The sequence below is a fragment of the Notamacropus eugenii genome, chromosome 5 (genome assembly GCF_028372415.1).
Source record: "Notamacropus eugenii isolate mMacEug1 chromosome 5, mMacEug1.pri_v2, whole genome shotgun sequence".
In the NCBI taxonomy this organism is placed as follows: domain Eukaryota; kingdom Metazoa; phylum Chordata; class Mammalia; order Diprotodontia; family Macropodidae; genus Notamacropus; species Notamacropus eugenii.
This window is the reverse complement of record NC_092876.1, coordinates 17,933,968-17,951,803: the sequence shown is the minus strand read 5'-3', so window position 1 is coordinate 17,951,803 and position 17,836 is coordinate 17,933,968. Positions and strand designations below refer to the sequence as shown.

At 51.6% G+C, this 17,836-nt stretch overlaps 1 protein-coding gene across 2 annotated transcripts; it reads right to left on the bottom strand.

Moving 5' to 3' along the window:
- Positions 1-7,550: 7,550 nt before the first annotated feature.
- SHISA7 (shisa family member 7) lies at positions 7,551-17,770 on the bottom strand. 2 transcript variants are annotated; one of them, XM_072607644.1, is made up of 6 exons: positions 17,617-17,770; positions 13,637-14,363; positions 12,762-12,916; positions 12,068-12,133; positions 11,756-11,905; positions 7,551-11,496 (listed from the first exon to the last, which is right to left on the bottom strand). In XM_072607644.1, exons 2-6 carry the CDS (start codon positions 14,341-14,343, stop codon positions 10,841-10,843), a joined length of 1,734 nt encoding a protein of 577 aa, XP_072463745.1. In that variant the 5' UTR covers positions 14,344-14,363; positions 17,617-17,770; the 3' UTR covers positions 7,551-10,840. The 2 variants fall into 2 exon arrangements, with proteins under 2 accessions (XP_072463745.1, XP_072463744.1); XM_072607643.1 differs by lacking the exon at positions 17,617-17,770 and having other exon boundaries at positions 13,637-16,234.
- Positions 17,771-17,836: the final 66 nt, after the last annotated feature.

Below are 17,836 nucleotides of genomic sequence, written 5' to 3'. Positions count from 1 at the left end.
GGTCCTTCAGATGGAGGAGCTGCGCCGCCACAACAGATTGTTCGGGGGAGACCCTTTGGTCCGACCTTCAGCTGCCCGATAATAATGATGCACATTTTAATAGGACTTGGAGTTTTCAGTGCTTCCTGTAAACAGGAATTGTTACCATGATTGGTGTTGCCACCCTCTCAGTGGGACAAGTCTGTTCTCTTTTGCTCTCATACCCCTAAGGCCCTCCCGCCACTCAGGGACCCCCAAGGCCCGGCGGGGATCCCCAGACTTCAGCACCTGAGCAGAATTCCCTCTGGAGCACTCCCGACAAGTTAGGAGGGACCAGAATGCTCTTGGGTAGCTAAAACTCATAGTAAGCTTTTCCTTTACACATGTGTTTGTGCTCACACTTATACATACATGTGTATCTGTATACACACATAGATGTCTTGTGTTGATCTTTCTCCTTTCTTTCCCCCATTACCGTGGCCCTGGCCTTGTTCCCTTTTTCTGACCATTATAAAAGCTTCCTAATTATTCTTCCAATGCGTCTTTCAAATGAAAGAGAAGGAAATAAGCACTTCTGTGATGCCTACTGTGTGCAGGAATGGTGCTAAGCTCCTTACAAGTGTCTCATTTAATCCTCAAAACCCTCAAAGGGTAGCTAGTCGTTATGTCTATTTTACAGTTGAGGAAACTGAAGCAAATGGAGCTTACGTAATTTGCCCAGGGTCTCACAGACATTAGATTTGAACTCAGACCTCTAGATTCCAGCCCTGGAACTCTATCCACCAGCAACCTGGCTGATAAAATCACATTCCTACACTCTCTGATCCTGCCACATGTCAACACACAGTCTTTTGTAGTTTCCCACTGCCTACCTAGGAAAGTACTCATTCCTTATCCCACTGTGCAGAGCTCTCTGAAATCTAGCTGTGATCTAACCTTTTCTTGACAGCTGGTGCCTCAGAACCCCAGATTTGGACTGACATAGACCCAGCTCAATCTTGGAAGGCTTACAAATCTTTTTAGCTCATTTTGGCTCTACCCAGAGCGTGCCCTGGAAACAGCTGAATTTGCTTTGTGTCTAGGATGCTACTGCTGTTTAGTCATTTCAGTAGCATCCAACACTTCATGACCTTATTTGGGATTTTCTTGGCCGAGATATTGGAGGAGTTGGCCATTTCCTTCTCCACCTCATTTTACAGATGAGGAAACTGAGACAAACAAGGTTAAGTGACTTGCCCAAGGTCTCGCAGCTTGTAAGTGTCTGAGGCCAGATTTGAATTCAGGAAGATGAGTCTTCCTGACTCCAGGCCTGCACTCTGGGCACTCGGGTGCCACCTAGCTGCCCTAGGATGCTACAGAAAAGATTAAAGGGCCCTCAGCTCCCATGTAAGCATTCACACTAACAATCTATGGAATATCAGAAATTAGGAAAAGAGTTAAAAGATGATGAAAAATGAAGGGAACTGAGAAAAAAAAGACACAATGAATACAACAATCTCAATGGAAATAACAGCCATAAAACCATTAAGAGGGGATATTGTCATTCTGGAGAGCAATTTGGAACTATGCCCAAAGAGCATCCAAACTGGGCAGACTCTTTGATCCAGCAATACCACTACTAGGTCTGTAGGCCAAAGAGATAATACAAAAGGGAAAAGGATTCATGTGTACAAAATTAGAACAGCTCTTTTTGTGATCAAAGAATTGGAAATTGAGGGGAATGACTGAATTGTAGTATACCATGTAGCGGAATACTATTCTATAAGAAATGATGAGTAGGCAGATTTCAGAAAAATCTGGAAAGACTTACATGAACTGATGCTGAGTGAAGTGAGCAGAAGCAGGAGAACATTGGACATGGTGACAACAGCATTGTGAGATGATCCACTATGATAGACTTAGGTCTTCTCAGCAACACGATGATCCAAGACGATGATAAAAGACTTATGATGGAAAATGCTATCCACTTCCAGAGAAAGAGCTATGAAATATGACTGCAGATTGAAGCATACTATTTTTCACTTTTTTTTGTCTTTGTTTTTCTCTTTTGTTGCTGATTCTTCTCTCACAACATGCTAATGTAGGAACATGATTGCGCATGTATGATCTATATCCGATTGTTTGCTGTATTGGGGAGGGGGAAAGGAAGAAAAATTTGGAACTCAATCTAATGAAAAAATTATCTTGACATGTAATTGGAAAAAATCGAGTACTATTTACCAAAAAAAAAAAAAAAAAAAAGGAATTTTGTGAAATTACAAAGAACAAGCTTAGCCCTGGAGAAGAGATAGGAGAAGACACCTACTCTCATTCCTTTGCAGACATTTCTGATGTATTTGCTGATTTTTGACAATTTTCCCCCTTTTTTTTTCTCTTTTTCTTAACTTAAAAATTCTTTATTCTTTGGGATGGCTCTCAGGGGAATGGAGGAGGGGAAAGGATACGGATGACATGAAAACTAAAGATACCAATGCAAATCTATTTTAAAAAATGTTTTGTTATAAAAAGTGACCCCCCCCCCCTGGCAAGAGGGAGGGAGAGGAAATTTTAGGCAATGTAAACAAAGGCAACTTTTTTTTCTTTTTTGCTAATATTTTATTTTTTTCTGACCAAATGTGTTTTAAAATGTTTTTTAAAAAACTTTGAGTTTCCAATTCTCTGCCTTCCTCCCTTCCCACCCCGCTCCTTGAAGTGGCAAGCAATTTGATATAGGTTATACATGTGCAGTCATGCAAGGCATATTTCCACGTTAGTCATGTTGTAAAAGAAAAAAAGAGACAAAAAACCCCAAGAAAAACAGAGTTAAAAAGAAGGTATGCATCAAAATGTATTCAGACTCCTTCACTGACTGCTCTGGAGGTGGATAGGATTTGTCATCCTAAGTCCTTCAGAATTGTCTTGGATCGTTACATTACTGAGAACAACTAAGTCATTCATAATGCATCATCATACAATGTTGCTGTTCCTCTGTATAGTTCTCCTGGTTCTACTTCTTTCACTTTGCATCAGTTCTTGTAAGTCTTTCCAGGTTTTTCTAAAATCCACTTTCTCACCACTTCTTATAGCACAATAGTATTCCATCACAATCATATACCACAATTTAATTAGGCATTCCCCAATTGATGGACATCCCCTTGATTTCCAATTCTTTGCGACCACAAAAAGAGCTGCTATACATATTTTTGTACATATATCTTTTTTCTTTTCTTTAATCTCTTTGAGATACAGACCTAGTAGTGGTATTGCTGGGTCAAAGGAAAGGGTATGCACAGTTTTATAGTCCTTTGGGCTTAATTAACATTTCTTTTTTTAAAAACCAGTTTATTGAATGCAGACCAAGTTCTTTCTTAATCCGAACTTAAATGTAAACTACAAACGGCTCACACTCAAGTGTCCATCTCCTTCCTTGTCTGCAGATCCCCATCATCCCCCAGTGACTTACTCATGTCATACCCTAGATTTACAGTACTTCCCCTAACAGGGGAAATTGTTTGGGGGGAGGAAGAGATAATTAGGGAATCAAGGAAGGTAGAAGACCAGGGCTGGGTTTTCTCCTCTACATCATGGTTCTTATTCCCTGTTGTTCTTCAGCTCTGGCTCCTGCTAGCCCCTGACTGGGGATGGTTCCTTCCTCCTCCTCTTTCTCCAGCCAACAAAGGCCCCTGGATTTTGGATACTCTACCATTACCTTTGGCTGCTGTCATTTCCAGATCCAAAACATTCTCTGGGAAGAATGGCAGAAACGAGGAAGATCCTCTGGCCCCTGCCCAGGGGTCAAAGTCTGCTCTTCAACCCCATTAATACTGACCAATCCAGTCCAGGACATATGTACTCATTGTGTCTCCTGTCCCTCTTCTTCATGGAGACTTCCTACCAGCTCGAATGAAGGAAGGACTCAAAGTTCTCCTGCTGCCCTCCCTGTCTCTATGACTTTGCTCCCATCGTCCTCCATGCTTACAATAGACTCTTCCCATCTGCTACACCTCAGAGGCCAGGCAGTGCAGCATACTGGTAGTAGATAAAGTATAAGGTGGGGTGTCGGTAAGAATAGGCTTCCAACCTTCACTCTGGCTCTTTCCAGCTGTGGATGTGACCGTGAGCACACTGAGTTTCCTGTTCGGTAAAATAGAGGTCGCGTTAGCTTCAGTACCTACCACATGGGTTGACTGTGAGTCTCCTGTGAGATTTCCAAACTTTAAGGCACTCTGTGTCAGTTTTCATTACTACTGTAGTGGGGGACTGGACAATGAGCCCCATCCTTACGAGCGTGCATCCAGTGTACAGCTGATAGAATCCCCACATGGACTTGGGAATGTGATTGGGCCTGGTCTGCTAACTGGGAGTAAAGTTGCTGAGTACACTGAAGGGATGCTAACCAGCCAAAGTACACAGCTTCCCTTTCTTGCTGGCTGGCTGTGCTTGAGTGAGGAAGATTTGCTGTAAGCCTCTAGGTGTGGAGAGGCCTCAGGTCTTCTTTATTAAGGGCTGCAACATGGCCTCTGATTGTTATCTCTTGATTTAGTTCTTTTCTGCTTGGAGGTGAAGGAATACCTGGAGATGGCCATCCCTTGGTAAACTTTAAAAGGTCTTGCTGAGTCACTCCCAGACAGCTGTGAGCAGGGAGGTACTCTTGCTCTCAGCTCTGCTCAGGACTTCCCCACCATGTTTTCTGCTCCAGTGTCAACCCTGAGATCTCCTCATGGTGGAGCATCTAGCCATTCTCCTGGCCTTCTTACCCTGGGATAGTCCTTGGCTAGGTGGGCCTCCATTTTTGGAGGGGCCCAGGCCAGTGAGCTTTCCTTCTCCTCCCAGCCCCACCCACTTAAACTTTTATCTTAAGTCATCTGCTCCTTGAGGGTAGGGATTGTCTTTCTTTTCCTTCTCTCTGAGTCCCTAGCACTGCAGATGTGTCCAACTCTTTGTGATCCCTTACCTCTGTGCCTGAACATGGCAAACATTATTTAATAAATGTTTTATTCCTTCCTTTCCCTTTCCTCCTAGTATTATCATGGCCATAGGCTGAACCCTACACATGGGCCCTAGCCATGTGCTCCCTACATGCATCATTCTAATTGTGATCTGTGTCCACTCTCTCCATGGAGGCTGCTTGTAGGGGTGGGAGAGCACACCCCAAGTTTGTAGAGGATGTCTTTTACTATGACATTTTAGTAAATGCCTTTCCTTTGAGCTAATTGTTTCTTATGACTTTTAAGGCAGCTGAGCGGTATAGGAGATTGAAAACTGGACCCTGGAAGACCTGAGTTTAAATCTGACCTGGGACACTTACCTGCTGTATGACCTGGGCAAGTCATTTAATCTCTATTTGCCCTTTTACCTCATTTGTAAAATGAGGATAATAGCATCTATCTCACAGGGTTATGAGGAGCAAATGAAATAATATTTATAAAGCCCTTATCATAATACCTGGCTCATAACAGATGCTAGATATGCCTTCTTCTTCATCACCATTCTGCCTCAGATACTTACTAGATGTGTTACCCTGGTCAGACCATTTAATCTTTCAATTCTCCAGTTTCCTCATCTGTAAAATGGAAATAATAGAACTCACATCACAGAATTGTGAGGAACAATTTAATGACCTTGAAAAACTCAATAAATGCTAGCTGTTGTTACACTATTCTGGCTAACTACTGAAAGCTGACCCCACTGGTGGGGGCTCATTATCAAGAGTTTAAGGAGTACAAACTCCAGTGGTACCTTGACCCTTTGGTAACTAGGAGACCTAACCTGTAATTGCAATTTAGTATGAGAATTCGCTATGGCAACAACATTGTTCTTACCTTAAGTGTGGGGGACTGCCATAAGGATGCTCCAGTTTCAGGACAGCATTTGCATTCTTAGGGGATATTCTGTAGTCTCTTAGTTTATGGAAGAGAATGAGCTGCTGTTAGTATCTTAATTCTGGCCACCTGACCATGTCCTTTCAGATGTTCAGTAGGAAAGACATTTTTACAACCTACAGGGATATGGTACACAGTTTTTAGTTCTTCCTTCCTTACATAATTTGCTTTGATAAGAGGGCCATTTCCAGTTGTCCAGATCTACATCTGGCCACTGGACCCAGATGGCTCAGGAGGAGAAAGTGAGGCTGGTGACCTTGCACAGTCCTGCCTCACTTAAATCCAATTCACTAGCAAGTCATGGTGGTCACCTTCCTGATGTCATGGTCATCTTTGAGAATGAAGGACAAGCCATAACAACCTGCTTTGATAAAGTCCAGGCTCCCAAAAGATAATCTTCCTGTATCATACCCCTCTGTTTCTGCAAACAAATCCACTTGGCTTAGCCATTTGTTCAATGTTTGTCAATGTTGTTCAATGTTTGTCAACATATGGTTACTATTATTTGCCTTATTATTTGCCTTAGCTCACTCTCCCTTGCATGACAATTATCTGTTTGTTTCTCATCCTGCCTCCCAGACTGTGAATTCCCTGAGGGAAGGGAACATGTTCTGTGGATATTTGGTGATGGGGATGCAGAGCTGGATCTCAGGAGAGAGGATAGGGCCAGAAATAAAGATTGCTGCTGCTGCTGTTGAATCATGTCCAAGTCTTGGTGACCCCATTTGGGGTTTTCTTGGCAAAGCTACCGGAGTGGTTTGCCATTTCCTTCTCCAGCTCATTTTACAGATGAAGAAACTGAGGCAAACAAGGTTACATGACTTGCCCAGGATCACACAGCTAGTAAGTGTCTGAGGCCAGATTTGAACTGAGGAAGATGAGTCTTCCTGACTACTGGCCCAGCACTCTGACACTACCTAGCTGCTCTCAGAAATATAGAACCATTTGCATAATGATGATCTTGGAGCTCCTGGGATAGTGAGATAGTATTGAGTAGAAAAGAGGGTGGGTCTCAGGTTAGGGCCTTGGGTTATATCCACAGTTAGGGGCTCCTGACTCTTCCTCTGTTCCTCAGTTTCTCTGGTTTGTAATTGGCAAACTCTACAGAGATACTTCAATGAATTGAATACACACCCTATAACACAAGAAGGGGCAAGCCTTAGTGAACTGGTAAATATTGACTCTGGTTGTTTGTAAACAAAGATGAATTCACCACGGGTGTGTTCTGGGAATCAGCGAGAGCAACCTTAGATGTCCTACAAACAAACATGATGGGGAGTGGGGAGCTCCCTGGAGATCTGTAACATTGAAAGGGCAAGGGTTCCTTAAAAGAATGGCAAGCTTATGATTAAATGTGCCTAGGAACATCCCTGGTCATCTTTAAGCATGTGCTTAAAATGTTAGGAGAGCATCCTCTGTAATCATACACTTAAATGAGATCCCTAGTTATCTGGACATCTCAGATGCATCACTGGGCCGTCTAATGATTGCCAAGGAATCTCAGGTCCACCAGCAGGACTGGTCACTAGGATTGGATAGGATGTATGGCACTTTAGGATGAGAGGATTTCCAAAGGCCCCGAGAGATCATCTGTTTCCAGTCGCTCGCTTTCCAGACAGAGCAGAGAAGAGCTAGTCCCTCGACCTGTTGGACAGGGATTCAGAAGTTCCCCCACTGCCTACATAAAAGCAGAGCCCCCTAAAACAGGAAGCAGGAAAACACCTGTTTATTCAAAAATTCCCAAAGATACAATGACTCTGGCTTCACTCAGGCAGAGAGCAGAGAAAGGGAGATGTGAGGGATGTCCTCTCCCACAAAACTTGTTTCTCTTCCACCCTCTGGCAATCCCAGAACACAAGAGGTTAAAAGCAATTATGGGGAGTGGGAGAGACTGGATGTCCTGGGCTTTGCTCTATCCCGCCTCTGAATCCCCTCCCCCTGCCCCTGGCCCTTTTCCCATTATGGCTTATATAATCAGGCGTCTAGGAAGCAAGGGCAGCCCAGGCAGATGGGGCAATACCACACCTGGGTTCTTGAAGGGGAAACAAGGGGAAAGAACCAGAATTTGGATGGGAGACAAATAGTAGAGATACCTGCAAGTCTTTTCTGGAGGCTGTGGGGAGCTCTGGATTGAAGAAAGGCAAGGAAGGCCCTATTGTTTGTAGAGAGTGGGACCTCAGCAAAAGACTGAAGGCCAGGGGGCCCTGCCATGAGGCATTTGGGGAGTCCCACTCAACTCCTTTCCCTGCCCTGTTAAGGGCCTGTTTTCACCATCAAGGTGCAGTTAGAGCTGAGGGCAGAAGTGCAGGGATTTAGGAGGGAAGGATTGGTGATAGAATGGGGAGGAGAGTCCCCCCACCTTGCCCTGGGGGCTGGGGGAGGGTTTTTTTAGCCCTTTAGTGTTGGGGTATAGGCACCCCCAAATCATGGCTATGTACAAGGGGGGATGAGTTGTGCATTGGGAATGGGGGGATTCCCCCAAACACCAGAAAGGCTCCCTGGGGGGAAGGAAAGGGGAGATGCCTTCAGAATGGTCTTGCCCCATCCCATTCTGTCCTCCTCCAGGCTTTACTCTTCCTTCCCCTCACCCCCAAGGACAACCCCAAGTCTGAAATGGGGTTGTCTGAGGTCAAGGCAGTCAGAGGGGTCGGAGATCATGGTAGTAAGGACAAAGAGGCAGTGATATCATGAAGAAGGGGCCCATTCCCAAAGCCCTCCAGGGATGAAGTTTTGAGGGGAGGCCCAGGAACATCACTGGCAGTGGGTAGGAAGCCCTGATTAGGAATGGTAAATGGGAGCAGCCCATGGGTGGGGAGAATTATGTCTTTGAAGGACACTCCAAGAGGAAGGGACTCCTCTCGGCAGAGATAGCTGCCTCCACCTGCCAGGGGTTGATATCATCGTGGGCCAGGTCAGGAAGCAATGACATCTGTTGTGATGGGGAAGGGGTCCTGGAGGATATGGCAGCTATGACATCTTTGGGGGCTGCCCTGGAAGGAGGTGACAACACCATCAAGGCAGCTGTCTAGACAGCAGTGGTGCCATCATTCATGGAAAGCCTCATTCAAAGGAGGCAGTGACGTCATCATTGAAGACCCACTGGGAGGAAGCAGTGATGTCATCTCCAGAGGGAAACCAGGACAACATTGGCAGAAGATGCCTGTTAAAATTGGGGGGCCCGAGGTGCAGAAAGAAATAGTGTCATTGTTTCCTCTAGGACACCTCTGGGACCCAGAACTTCAAGGCAAGTGCCAGGACTCAGGGAAGGTGAGTCCTTCAGGCTACAGGGATATTAAGTGACATCAGCTGAGGAGGAGGACGCTTGGAACAGCAGAGGGAGGCAGGGTCATCAGGTGTTGGGGAGGTGAGAATGATCCTGCAATCTGCCCAGGTCAGAGGACACCTGGAACACTGGGCTCAGTTCTGGGAACCACAGTTTAAGAAGGACATTGATCAGCTTGAGAGGGTCCAGAGAAGATCATCTGGGATGGGGAAGGACCTGGAGTCCATGTCCAGGGAGGATCAGTTGAACGAATGGGGAATTTTAGCCTGGAGATTTGGGGGGATATGAGAACTGTCTTCAAGTGTTTCAAGGTCATGTGGAGAATGAATTTGATTTCTTCTATTTGCTTAGAGGCCAGAACTAGGGGTGATGTGGGAAACTTGCAGAGGCAGATTTAGGCTTGATATCAAGAAGAATTCCTGACCACAAGAACTGACCCCAAATGGAACGGACTGCCACAAGAAATGGCCAGGCAGGTGGCCCTCCCTCGAGGTTTCAAGCAGATGTCCCAAAACCGCTCTGGATAGGAATTAAGGTAAAGGCTGGACAAGACGGCTAGCCATTGGGGTGGACTCCAGTAGCCATACTTCCCTGGTTCCTTTGTGGTCTTGGAGTTCCCCTAAGGTCAAGGGAGGTGGTGGTCATGGAGGACTGGACTGATGCTAGGAAGAAGGAAGATCTTCATTGGACAGTAAAGGGGGAAAGACCAGAGGAAAGGCTGGGAGGTCAGAGGCTGGGCTCATGGTCAAGGCCTCCAACTGATGAGAGCTGGAGTCCACGATCTCTCAATGCAGGATACCACCCAACAGGGAGGGAGAAGAGGGAGCTTCAGGGCCAAATCCCAGGAGGAGTCAGATGCTTGGAGGCTGTCTCCAAGGAGAGGTGTGAGCTTTCTGGAAAATGACATCATAGGAAAAGGAAAGCGTTGAACCTCAGCAGGGATGTGTCTGGGAGGCAGACATACTCAAGGAGGGTTGGCATCCCAGCATGTGTCTGGGACCATCTCCAGTTGACCCCCAGCCCTCCCTGGACATTCATAAAAGGGTGAGAACCACATCTTAGGAAGGGATGGAGCCTGTGGAGGATGATGCCATGTGAATGAGTACTGTCTCTGGAGATGAAGCAATGAGAAGGGGTGATGTCTCTAGGAATGATCTCCCAGGAAGGGATAGAGCCTCCGGAGTCGATGTCATAAAAATGGGTAGACCCTTTGGAGGTGGTGCTGCAGGAAGGAGTAGAGATTTTGGAGATGACATCCTAGGAAAAGGGGCATCTGCTGGGGATGATGTTGAGGGGGGGCGCCTCTGGAGAAGGTGATGTAGCAGCGGATTCAAGCCTCTAGCACCTCAGGACAGACAGGAACCTCTGGGGATGATATCATAGGGAGAGAGAACATTTGGAGGTGATGGCATGGGAAGGGGTGGTGCCTCTGGAAATGATGTCACAGGAAGGAGTGAAGACTTTGGCAGTGACGTCATAAGAAGGAGATCCACCAGGGATGTAGTCCCTCCAAGGACCAGAGCTTCCAGAGATGCTGTCACTGGAAGGCAGAGTCTCTGGAAATCAGCTCGTAGAGAAGGGGGGAGCGCTTGAAGGTGATGTCACAGGAGGAACCAGAGCCTCTGGAGGTGAAGCCCCAGAAATGACGCCCCTGAGGCTCCCCAGCTGCCAGGCCCGTGGGTAGGTGGGTGCCTCCAGGAGGGAAGGCTTGGAGCCCTCACACTGTCACCTCATTCTTACTGGCTGTGCGCAGGTGCTGAGGGTGGTGATGGCCAGGGATGAACTGGAGGGTCTCCAGGCCTCCCTGATGCTGGAAGGCCGGGCGGCGGGCCAGCGTGCCCCCACCGCCCCCTGCCTCGGGCCCCATGCCCCCCCAAGCTGCAGGGGACAGACTGTGGCGCAGGTGGTGGGCGTGGTGGGCGTGGTGGGTGTGAAGGGGAGGGGGCAGGCCATGCAGGGGAGTCGGGGGGCCGGGCCCCAGAAGCAGGTTGGTGTGGGAGGCCGCCAGACCCCCTCGGGGAGCGTCTGGGGGGGGCGCGGGGCTCCGGGGCGGGGACAGGAGCCGCTCCTGGCTCTGGAGGGCCTCAGGAGAGGACAGCAAGAGGCGCTCTTGGGAGACCAGGCGGGCCCGGGGCAGGGTGAACTCGTAGTGGGAGCCGCGACCGCTGTCCGACAGCAGGTGCTCCTGAGACATGACCCGCCGGGGATTGGGCATCGGGGCCTGCTCCTCAGGGCTTCCCCAGCCTTCGCCAGCCCCGCCGTAGCCGCCACCGCCCGTGCCGGGCCGGCGCATGGTGTGGAGGGGCAGGGTCCCACGGGGCAGCTCGGCCAGGTGCCGTCTTTTCATGTAGGCCTCGTCCAGGTCTTTCTCGGCTGCGCACACAGAAGGCACAAGGGCTTTTAGCTCCCCGCTCCGGCTCCCGCCCCGTCCCGCCCCCCCCCCACCCCCGCCCCAGGCTTCCGATCTATAGGGAGGGGACCCAGAGACCTGGCCGTCCGAGGGGGCACGCCCCAGATCACCTTCCACCTTGGAGATCACCCAGCCCGCTCCCCAACTCTACAGAGAGGAAAGTGGTCCTACCCTGTGCCAGCCTCCCCCACCGTCTCCCCGTTAAATCCTCACCCCCCTTACCAAGCCTCTTGAGGGAAGAGTATCGGCTGAGCTCAGACTTGACTGCAGCCTCGTAGGACGGGGGCAGGTGGGAGAGGTTGTGGAAGGATCTCGAGCAGGAGAGGGTAGAGTAGTGGAGGGCTGGGCTGGGGGGTGGTTGGGCCCGCCAGTCTGGGGTGAAAGGGGAGACAGCAGAGGGAAGCAGGTTAGAGTCAACGCCCCTGTGGGGTGCTTCTCCTCCCCCCCAGACACCCTCCCCCTCCCCTCCCCCTGCCCTGGCACCCCTCCCCCAGGGTCCTCTCCCCTCCCCTTGCCCCAGGTGCCCCTCCATACCAAGTGTGGCAGCATGGTGTTTGGGGCTGTTGACGTTGAGATGGATGTAATTATGATGCAGGGTATCTGTGACCAGGGAGGAGAATAAGCATTCCAGCATGAATAAAACTACTCTTACCACCTCTTTGGAGAACCCCCCAAAAGCACCAAGGGCCCCCCTCAGGCTCAGGGCCCTAGCCCTCAAACCTGTCTCTCAGCAGCCAATCTCCCAGGAAAGTAGGGTCAACGATCACAATTGCCCCATTTTTCAGAAAAGGAAACTAAGGCCCAGCTAGGCCTTGGGGTCAGAGCTTCAGAGTCCTAAGCACTTCATGGGACCCCTGGGCTGGTGTTAGGTATGGGGCAAAGAGGAATAGGTCTGAGGGAAACAGAGAGAAGGAGAGGGGATGGAGAGAAGAAACAGAGAGGGAGGAGAGGAGAGCGGGAGGCAGAAGATGGAACATTCCGGCTGGGATGAGGGGCGGAAGGGAGGCAGGGAAAGGCCTCAGGAAAGGAGTGAGGAGGCGGGAGGGAGGGAAGATCAGCATGGAAGCCTGGAGGGAGGAGGGATGTTGGGGGAAGGGGATGGAGAGAAGAGCAGAGACACAAGTCAGGCATTGAGGGATTGTGGGAAGGACAGGATTGTCGGGGGAGGCAACAGAGGGGAACAGGATGCCCAGGATGCCCTTCCCACCCCCACAGTCCCGAGGCTCACCGTGGTTGGAGGATTTGACAGGATTATAGAGGTTTTTTGGGGGCCGAGGTGGAATGCTGTCAGGTCCTCCCAGGCCTGGGGTCAAGGAACTGCTCCGTGCCCGGTCAGGACGAGTGGTTGGCCCTGCCTGATGCCTAAGGATATCCACTAGGGCCCTGGATGCAGGGGATGGAGAGCAGTCAGGGGCACTGGGACCCTAAGTATTCCCCTAGACCCTCCTCTCCTCTGCCTCAGGGGACCCAGCCTCTGTCCTCTCATTGCTGAGGCCTCTTTTCTCTGCCCCACTAGGACCCTCTGTCTCCCTCCCCAGTGTGGCTCCAGCACTTGGTCCATATGACTGGCTTGCAGACCCCTCCTCCCTGTACCATCCTGGGTATACTGGCCTTCTCTTTTTCCATCTCATCTCCTGGGGTTTTATCTGAGGCCCCAAGGTTGATCAGTGGCCAGAGCTGGGACAAGTTTCTGGATGAATCCAGAAAGCCCTCCTCAGGGTCACAGTCTACCCAACTGCCTGCTGTCCAGTGCTGTCCTCCACACCCGAGTACACTCAGTTCATGGAGTGCCCTGGGGCTGAGGACAACCTGGCCCCACTGTACCCACTACCACCACATATCCCCAGAGGCCCTGGGTCCCTTCTCTGATCCCCAGGGCCTGGGACAGTTTCCACCCCCCGGGAAAGCATGTTATCCTAGGGGTTCCTCTCTGGGGTAACATGCAATGGGACGGACCTAGGATATGCAAACTGGCAGCAGGCCCCCCAAATCACTAACACTCTCCCCCTGACTCTCCTGCGTGCATGTAGAAGGGGACAGACAGCTGTGCTCTGATGACTGGACAGCTCCCCAGGTCCCCCCTGCCAGCCCCAGATGGGATACCTGGGAACGTTGATCTCCCGGTGAGCCCGGGGGGCTCGGGATGCTTTGCTGAAGGCCACCTTGGCACCTACACCCACAGCCAGGGCAAAGCTGATGACACCACACACCACGTAGGCTGTACTTCCTCCTGGGCCCTCACCACCCCTGCCTCCGGCACCTCCGGCTCCAGCCCCTGCCCGGTTCCCATCTAGCCAGCCTGGCTGACCTGGTCCAGGGCCTCCACCATTCCCTCCTGCCCCGGGCCCCCCAGCATCAGAGGGCTGAGGTGTATAGGCCCAGACTGGGGTGTCATAGTTGGAGCAGGATGCCTGGGCCAGGCGCATGTGGCGGTGCTCACAGCAGAAGCGGTAGTAGCACGTGCCACAGCAGAAGCGGAAGGAGCCAGTGCTGCAATTGAAAGTGGCATCGTACTGGCCCATGACATCGTAGTAACCATGGCACAGCTCTGCAGGCAGTGGGGCCCGAGCTGCCTGCCCTCCACCACCACCCCCTGAGGTCCCATTGGTCAGCCCGCTGGTGCCACCACCACCACTACCGCTGCTGCCGCTTCCTGTCACAGCCCCTGTCAGCCGGCGCAAGTGGGCCAATAGGGCTGGGAGGGGGCCTGTGGCTGCCAAGCTGGTGCTGTTGGGCAGGTGAGCGAAGGCCAGGGTTGGACCCAAGGTGGAGGCCAGGAAGAAGGGACACAGGAACAAGGCAGGAGGCATGGCTGCAGCAAGGCTTGGCACTGGAGAGAGAAGAGGAGAGAGATGAGGCATGGATGGGGGGAGGGAGGCAACAGGTGGAGAGGGGCTATGGACAGAAAAGAAAAGATAGAAGAGCTGCTGGGGGGCTTCCCAGAGAGCACCAGGCACACAAAAGGAAATGGAAGGATGGGAACCTTGGGGAAGCGGAGAGAGTGGACTGGGACAGGGGAGAGCACCTTGGAGCATCCAGACAAGGTTCAAGGAAGGCCCAGGGAGAGCGATGTCTGACTGGTCAGATGGTCAGTCAGGCAGGGAGTTGGGAATGGAAGATGGAGGAGACAGAGATGGGGGCACTGTCAGGACACAAAAACGCCAACAAAAAAATGGGGGGAGAAAGGACAAAGGCTTAGTCTCCTCTCCCACCTGCCCCACAGAGACAGACTCAGGCTTTCCCCAGAGAATGAGACAGAGAGATGAATACACATTGTGACAGAGATAGCAGAGACAGACAGTAAAGCAGAAAGCAATGAGAGACAAACAGGCTTAGAAAAAGATAAAGAAAAGCAAAGGCAGTCTAAGATGCTTAGAAAGTGAGAGACAGCCAGAGAGATACTCAGGGAGAGATGGGAAGGGTACATTCAGAGAACAAGAGACAGGGACAGTGGAGAGGGCCACCCCTTGGGAGGGAGATGGAAAAAAGGCTTTCAGAAAAGGGACCCTGGCCCAGGGCAAGTACTGGGCCAACCACTAGGAAATGGGGCCTCTCCATGGACAGTGGACTCACGGCTTTCTTCTCAATCTAACCCTGTTTCCATGGTAGCCGCCCACCAAGGTACCAACCCCATTTCCCTGGAGACACACAACATACGTTGCCATATGACAGAGACACAACCTAGTGGCCCACAGATATACACTCTCCCCCTAGCAACAGTCACAACACCCAGGGGAACCTGCAGTCTCCTCTCCACAGAGACATCCAACAGGCCTCACGGCACAGGGGGCCCCCAGCTGCAGGCTTCATACAACTTGTGGACGCAGCACTTCCCTTCCACAGATGGGAACTCTCAGTTCCCACTGAAAACACACACACACACACACACACACACACACAACCTCACACGCAGTGAGAGATACAACTGCATCATACACAGGTGCACAATTCATTCCCACAGGCAGGAACTCATCCCCCAGACACCGCAGATACAGACATGCCCAAATACCAAGTGTGGGTACATACAAACAGAAACACTTAGGCACAGCTTCAGGCACCATGGACAGATCCTGAGGCGCCCTGACTCAGACTTCTTCCTGCTCTCAGAAATGGGATTGTGATAGACACGCACTCACAAAATCCCTCCTTTCCCCCTCCAAAGGGCACCCTCTCTGGCAGACAAAACCTCTCTCCCTTAGTCTGGTGCTTTTTTAGTTGGCAGGAGAGTGCAGGGGGAGCCATGGAGAGTGAGAGATACATCTCTCTCCCCCACCCCCATGCCCCATCACTAGCCTGAGACAGGAGAGCCAGGGATATTGCCACCCAGAGCTCTCCCTGCCCACTGAATGACCCAGACCAAAAAGTGAGATGGGAGGAGGTGTAGAGACAAAGGGAAGACAGAGAGGCAGAGATATCTGGAGACTTAGAAATAGGAAGAAAAACAAAGGCAGGGATGGAGAGAGAAGGCAATGGAGGGAGAGGCAGAGAAAGGGATGGAAGGAGGGGCAGAGTTAGCCACTCTTTCACCAACACAGCTTCCCTCTCCCACCACCCCAGTCTCCCTTCTGGACATCTTTCTCTGTCTGAATCCCTGGACCCTCCTCTGCTCCAATGTCCAGCTTGTCTCTGATCTCAGAGTCTGCTCAACGGTGCCTTGTCTCCACGTCTCTACACCTGCTTATTCCAAAGCAGGGAGATTCATCGCCCCCCCCCCCCCCCCCACTCACACAACTGGCAACAGGGGACACAGAGAGGGGATCAGTTTGGGGCTCCAGTCACCCACCCCACCCCTTCTCCTTACCCAGCTTTGCCAACTGCCTACAGCTTCAGCCTGGTGTGTGTGTGTGTGTGTGTGTGTGTGTGTGTGTGTGTGAATGAATGAAGGAAATGGACCAGAGTCCTGAGCGTTTGAGTATGCGGTGCTGGTGCGTTTCTTTGTGTGCATTTCTGTGTGTGTGTGTGTGTGTGTGTGTGTGTGTGTGTGTGGAGTTGGGGGGGGCAGAAGCCTGTATGTATGTCTATGAGTGGGTGAGTAGGTGGGAGCCAGGGCACTTGGGGTGTGTGTGTCTTTCTATGTGCAGATTCCAGGGTTACGGGGGAGGATTTAGGGTTGGGGAAAAAGAGGGCTGCTGAAATGTCAGAGGGCTGGAGGAAAGGAGTGGGGTTCTGAGCTGCCAGAGAGAAAGGGGCGCGGGGTGGGGGAAGCCCTGACGCTCGCCGAGGGCGGGCCCCCTGCTCCCCTCAGGCTGCGTGCCTTTGGCGCGGGGCTCGCTTTTGCTATGGTCCCTTCATTCTGGGGGCCTCCCAGTCTGTCGCCTTTCTTTGTTTCCGTCATCTCTTACATCCCTCCCTGTCTCGGTGGTCTCTGCGTGGGGGTGGGGGCGACATCGGCATAGGGACTCAAAGCGTCCCTTTCCTTTCCTTCCGGGGGCTCAAGGCTGGGGGGAGGGGTTGTGGGGGGTGGGGGGGGAGGGCCACGGTTGCGGCAGGAGCGGGTTGTTCCCGGCGCAGAATAGACTCCTGTTGCCATGGAGACGGGAGCGCGGGCCTCGGGGAGGGAGGTAGGCTCCAGCATAGGTATGGGGTACAGGATTCCGGGGTCTTTGCGGGAGGGGTCTGAGAGCAGAACTCTGCAGGGAGTGGGGGCAGAGAGGGAGAAGGTTGCCTGGGCCCCTGAAGGAGGACCAGGCTTGAGTATCAGGATGCCTGAGTCTTTGAACAGAGACCTGGAGATCACGACACCTGTGTCCCAGAGAGGCAACCAGGGAGCCTGGGCTCCCGAGAAAGGGCACAACTTGGAGAGGGAAAACCGAGGCTCCCGAAAGAAGCGGCTGGGAGCGCAGTCCGCCTGGGTCCCGAGGCAGAAGGCTGAGCCTCGGGATTGCCCGGTCCCTGAAGGATAGCATGACTGCGGAGGAAGGATGCCTGGGTTTCTGAGGGGGCGGAGGTTCGGAGCTCCGATGCCTGGGTCTCTGGGGAGGGGGGCGTTGACGGTGGGAAAGGGGGTTGATGGGCGCCTGGACTCCGGAGCTGACGTGCTGTGGGCTCAACCTTCCCCACCCCCCCTTTTCTCTGTAGCTCACCTGGCTTTACGGATGTCGGGCTTCCGGATCTCGGGACAGACAGGCTTATTCTCCGCGCCGCGTCCTGCCCCTGCCAGCCCCCAGCCTGCCCCTCCCTGTCTCCGAGTGTCTGGGTATCGCCGCCACGCGTCTCTTGTCTCTCAGCATCTCTAAGTCTCTGCGGACCCCCCTCCAGTTCCCAATGGCCCCTTCCTCCCCCGCGCTCTCCCCCCGGTAATCA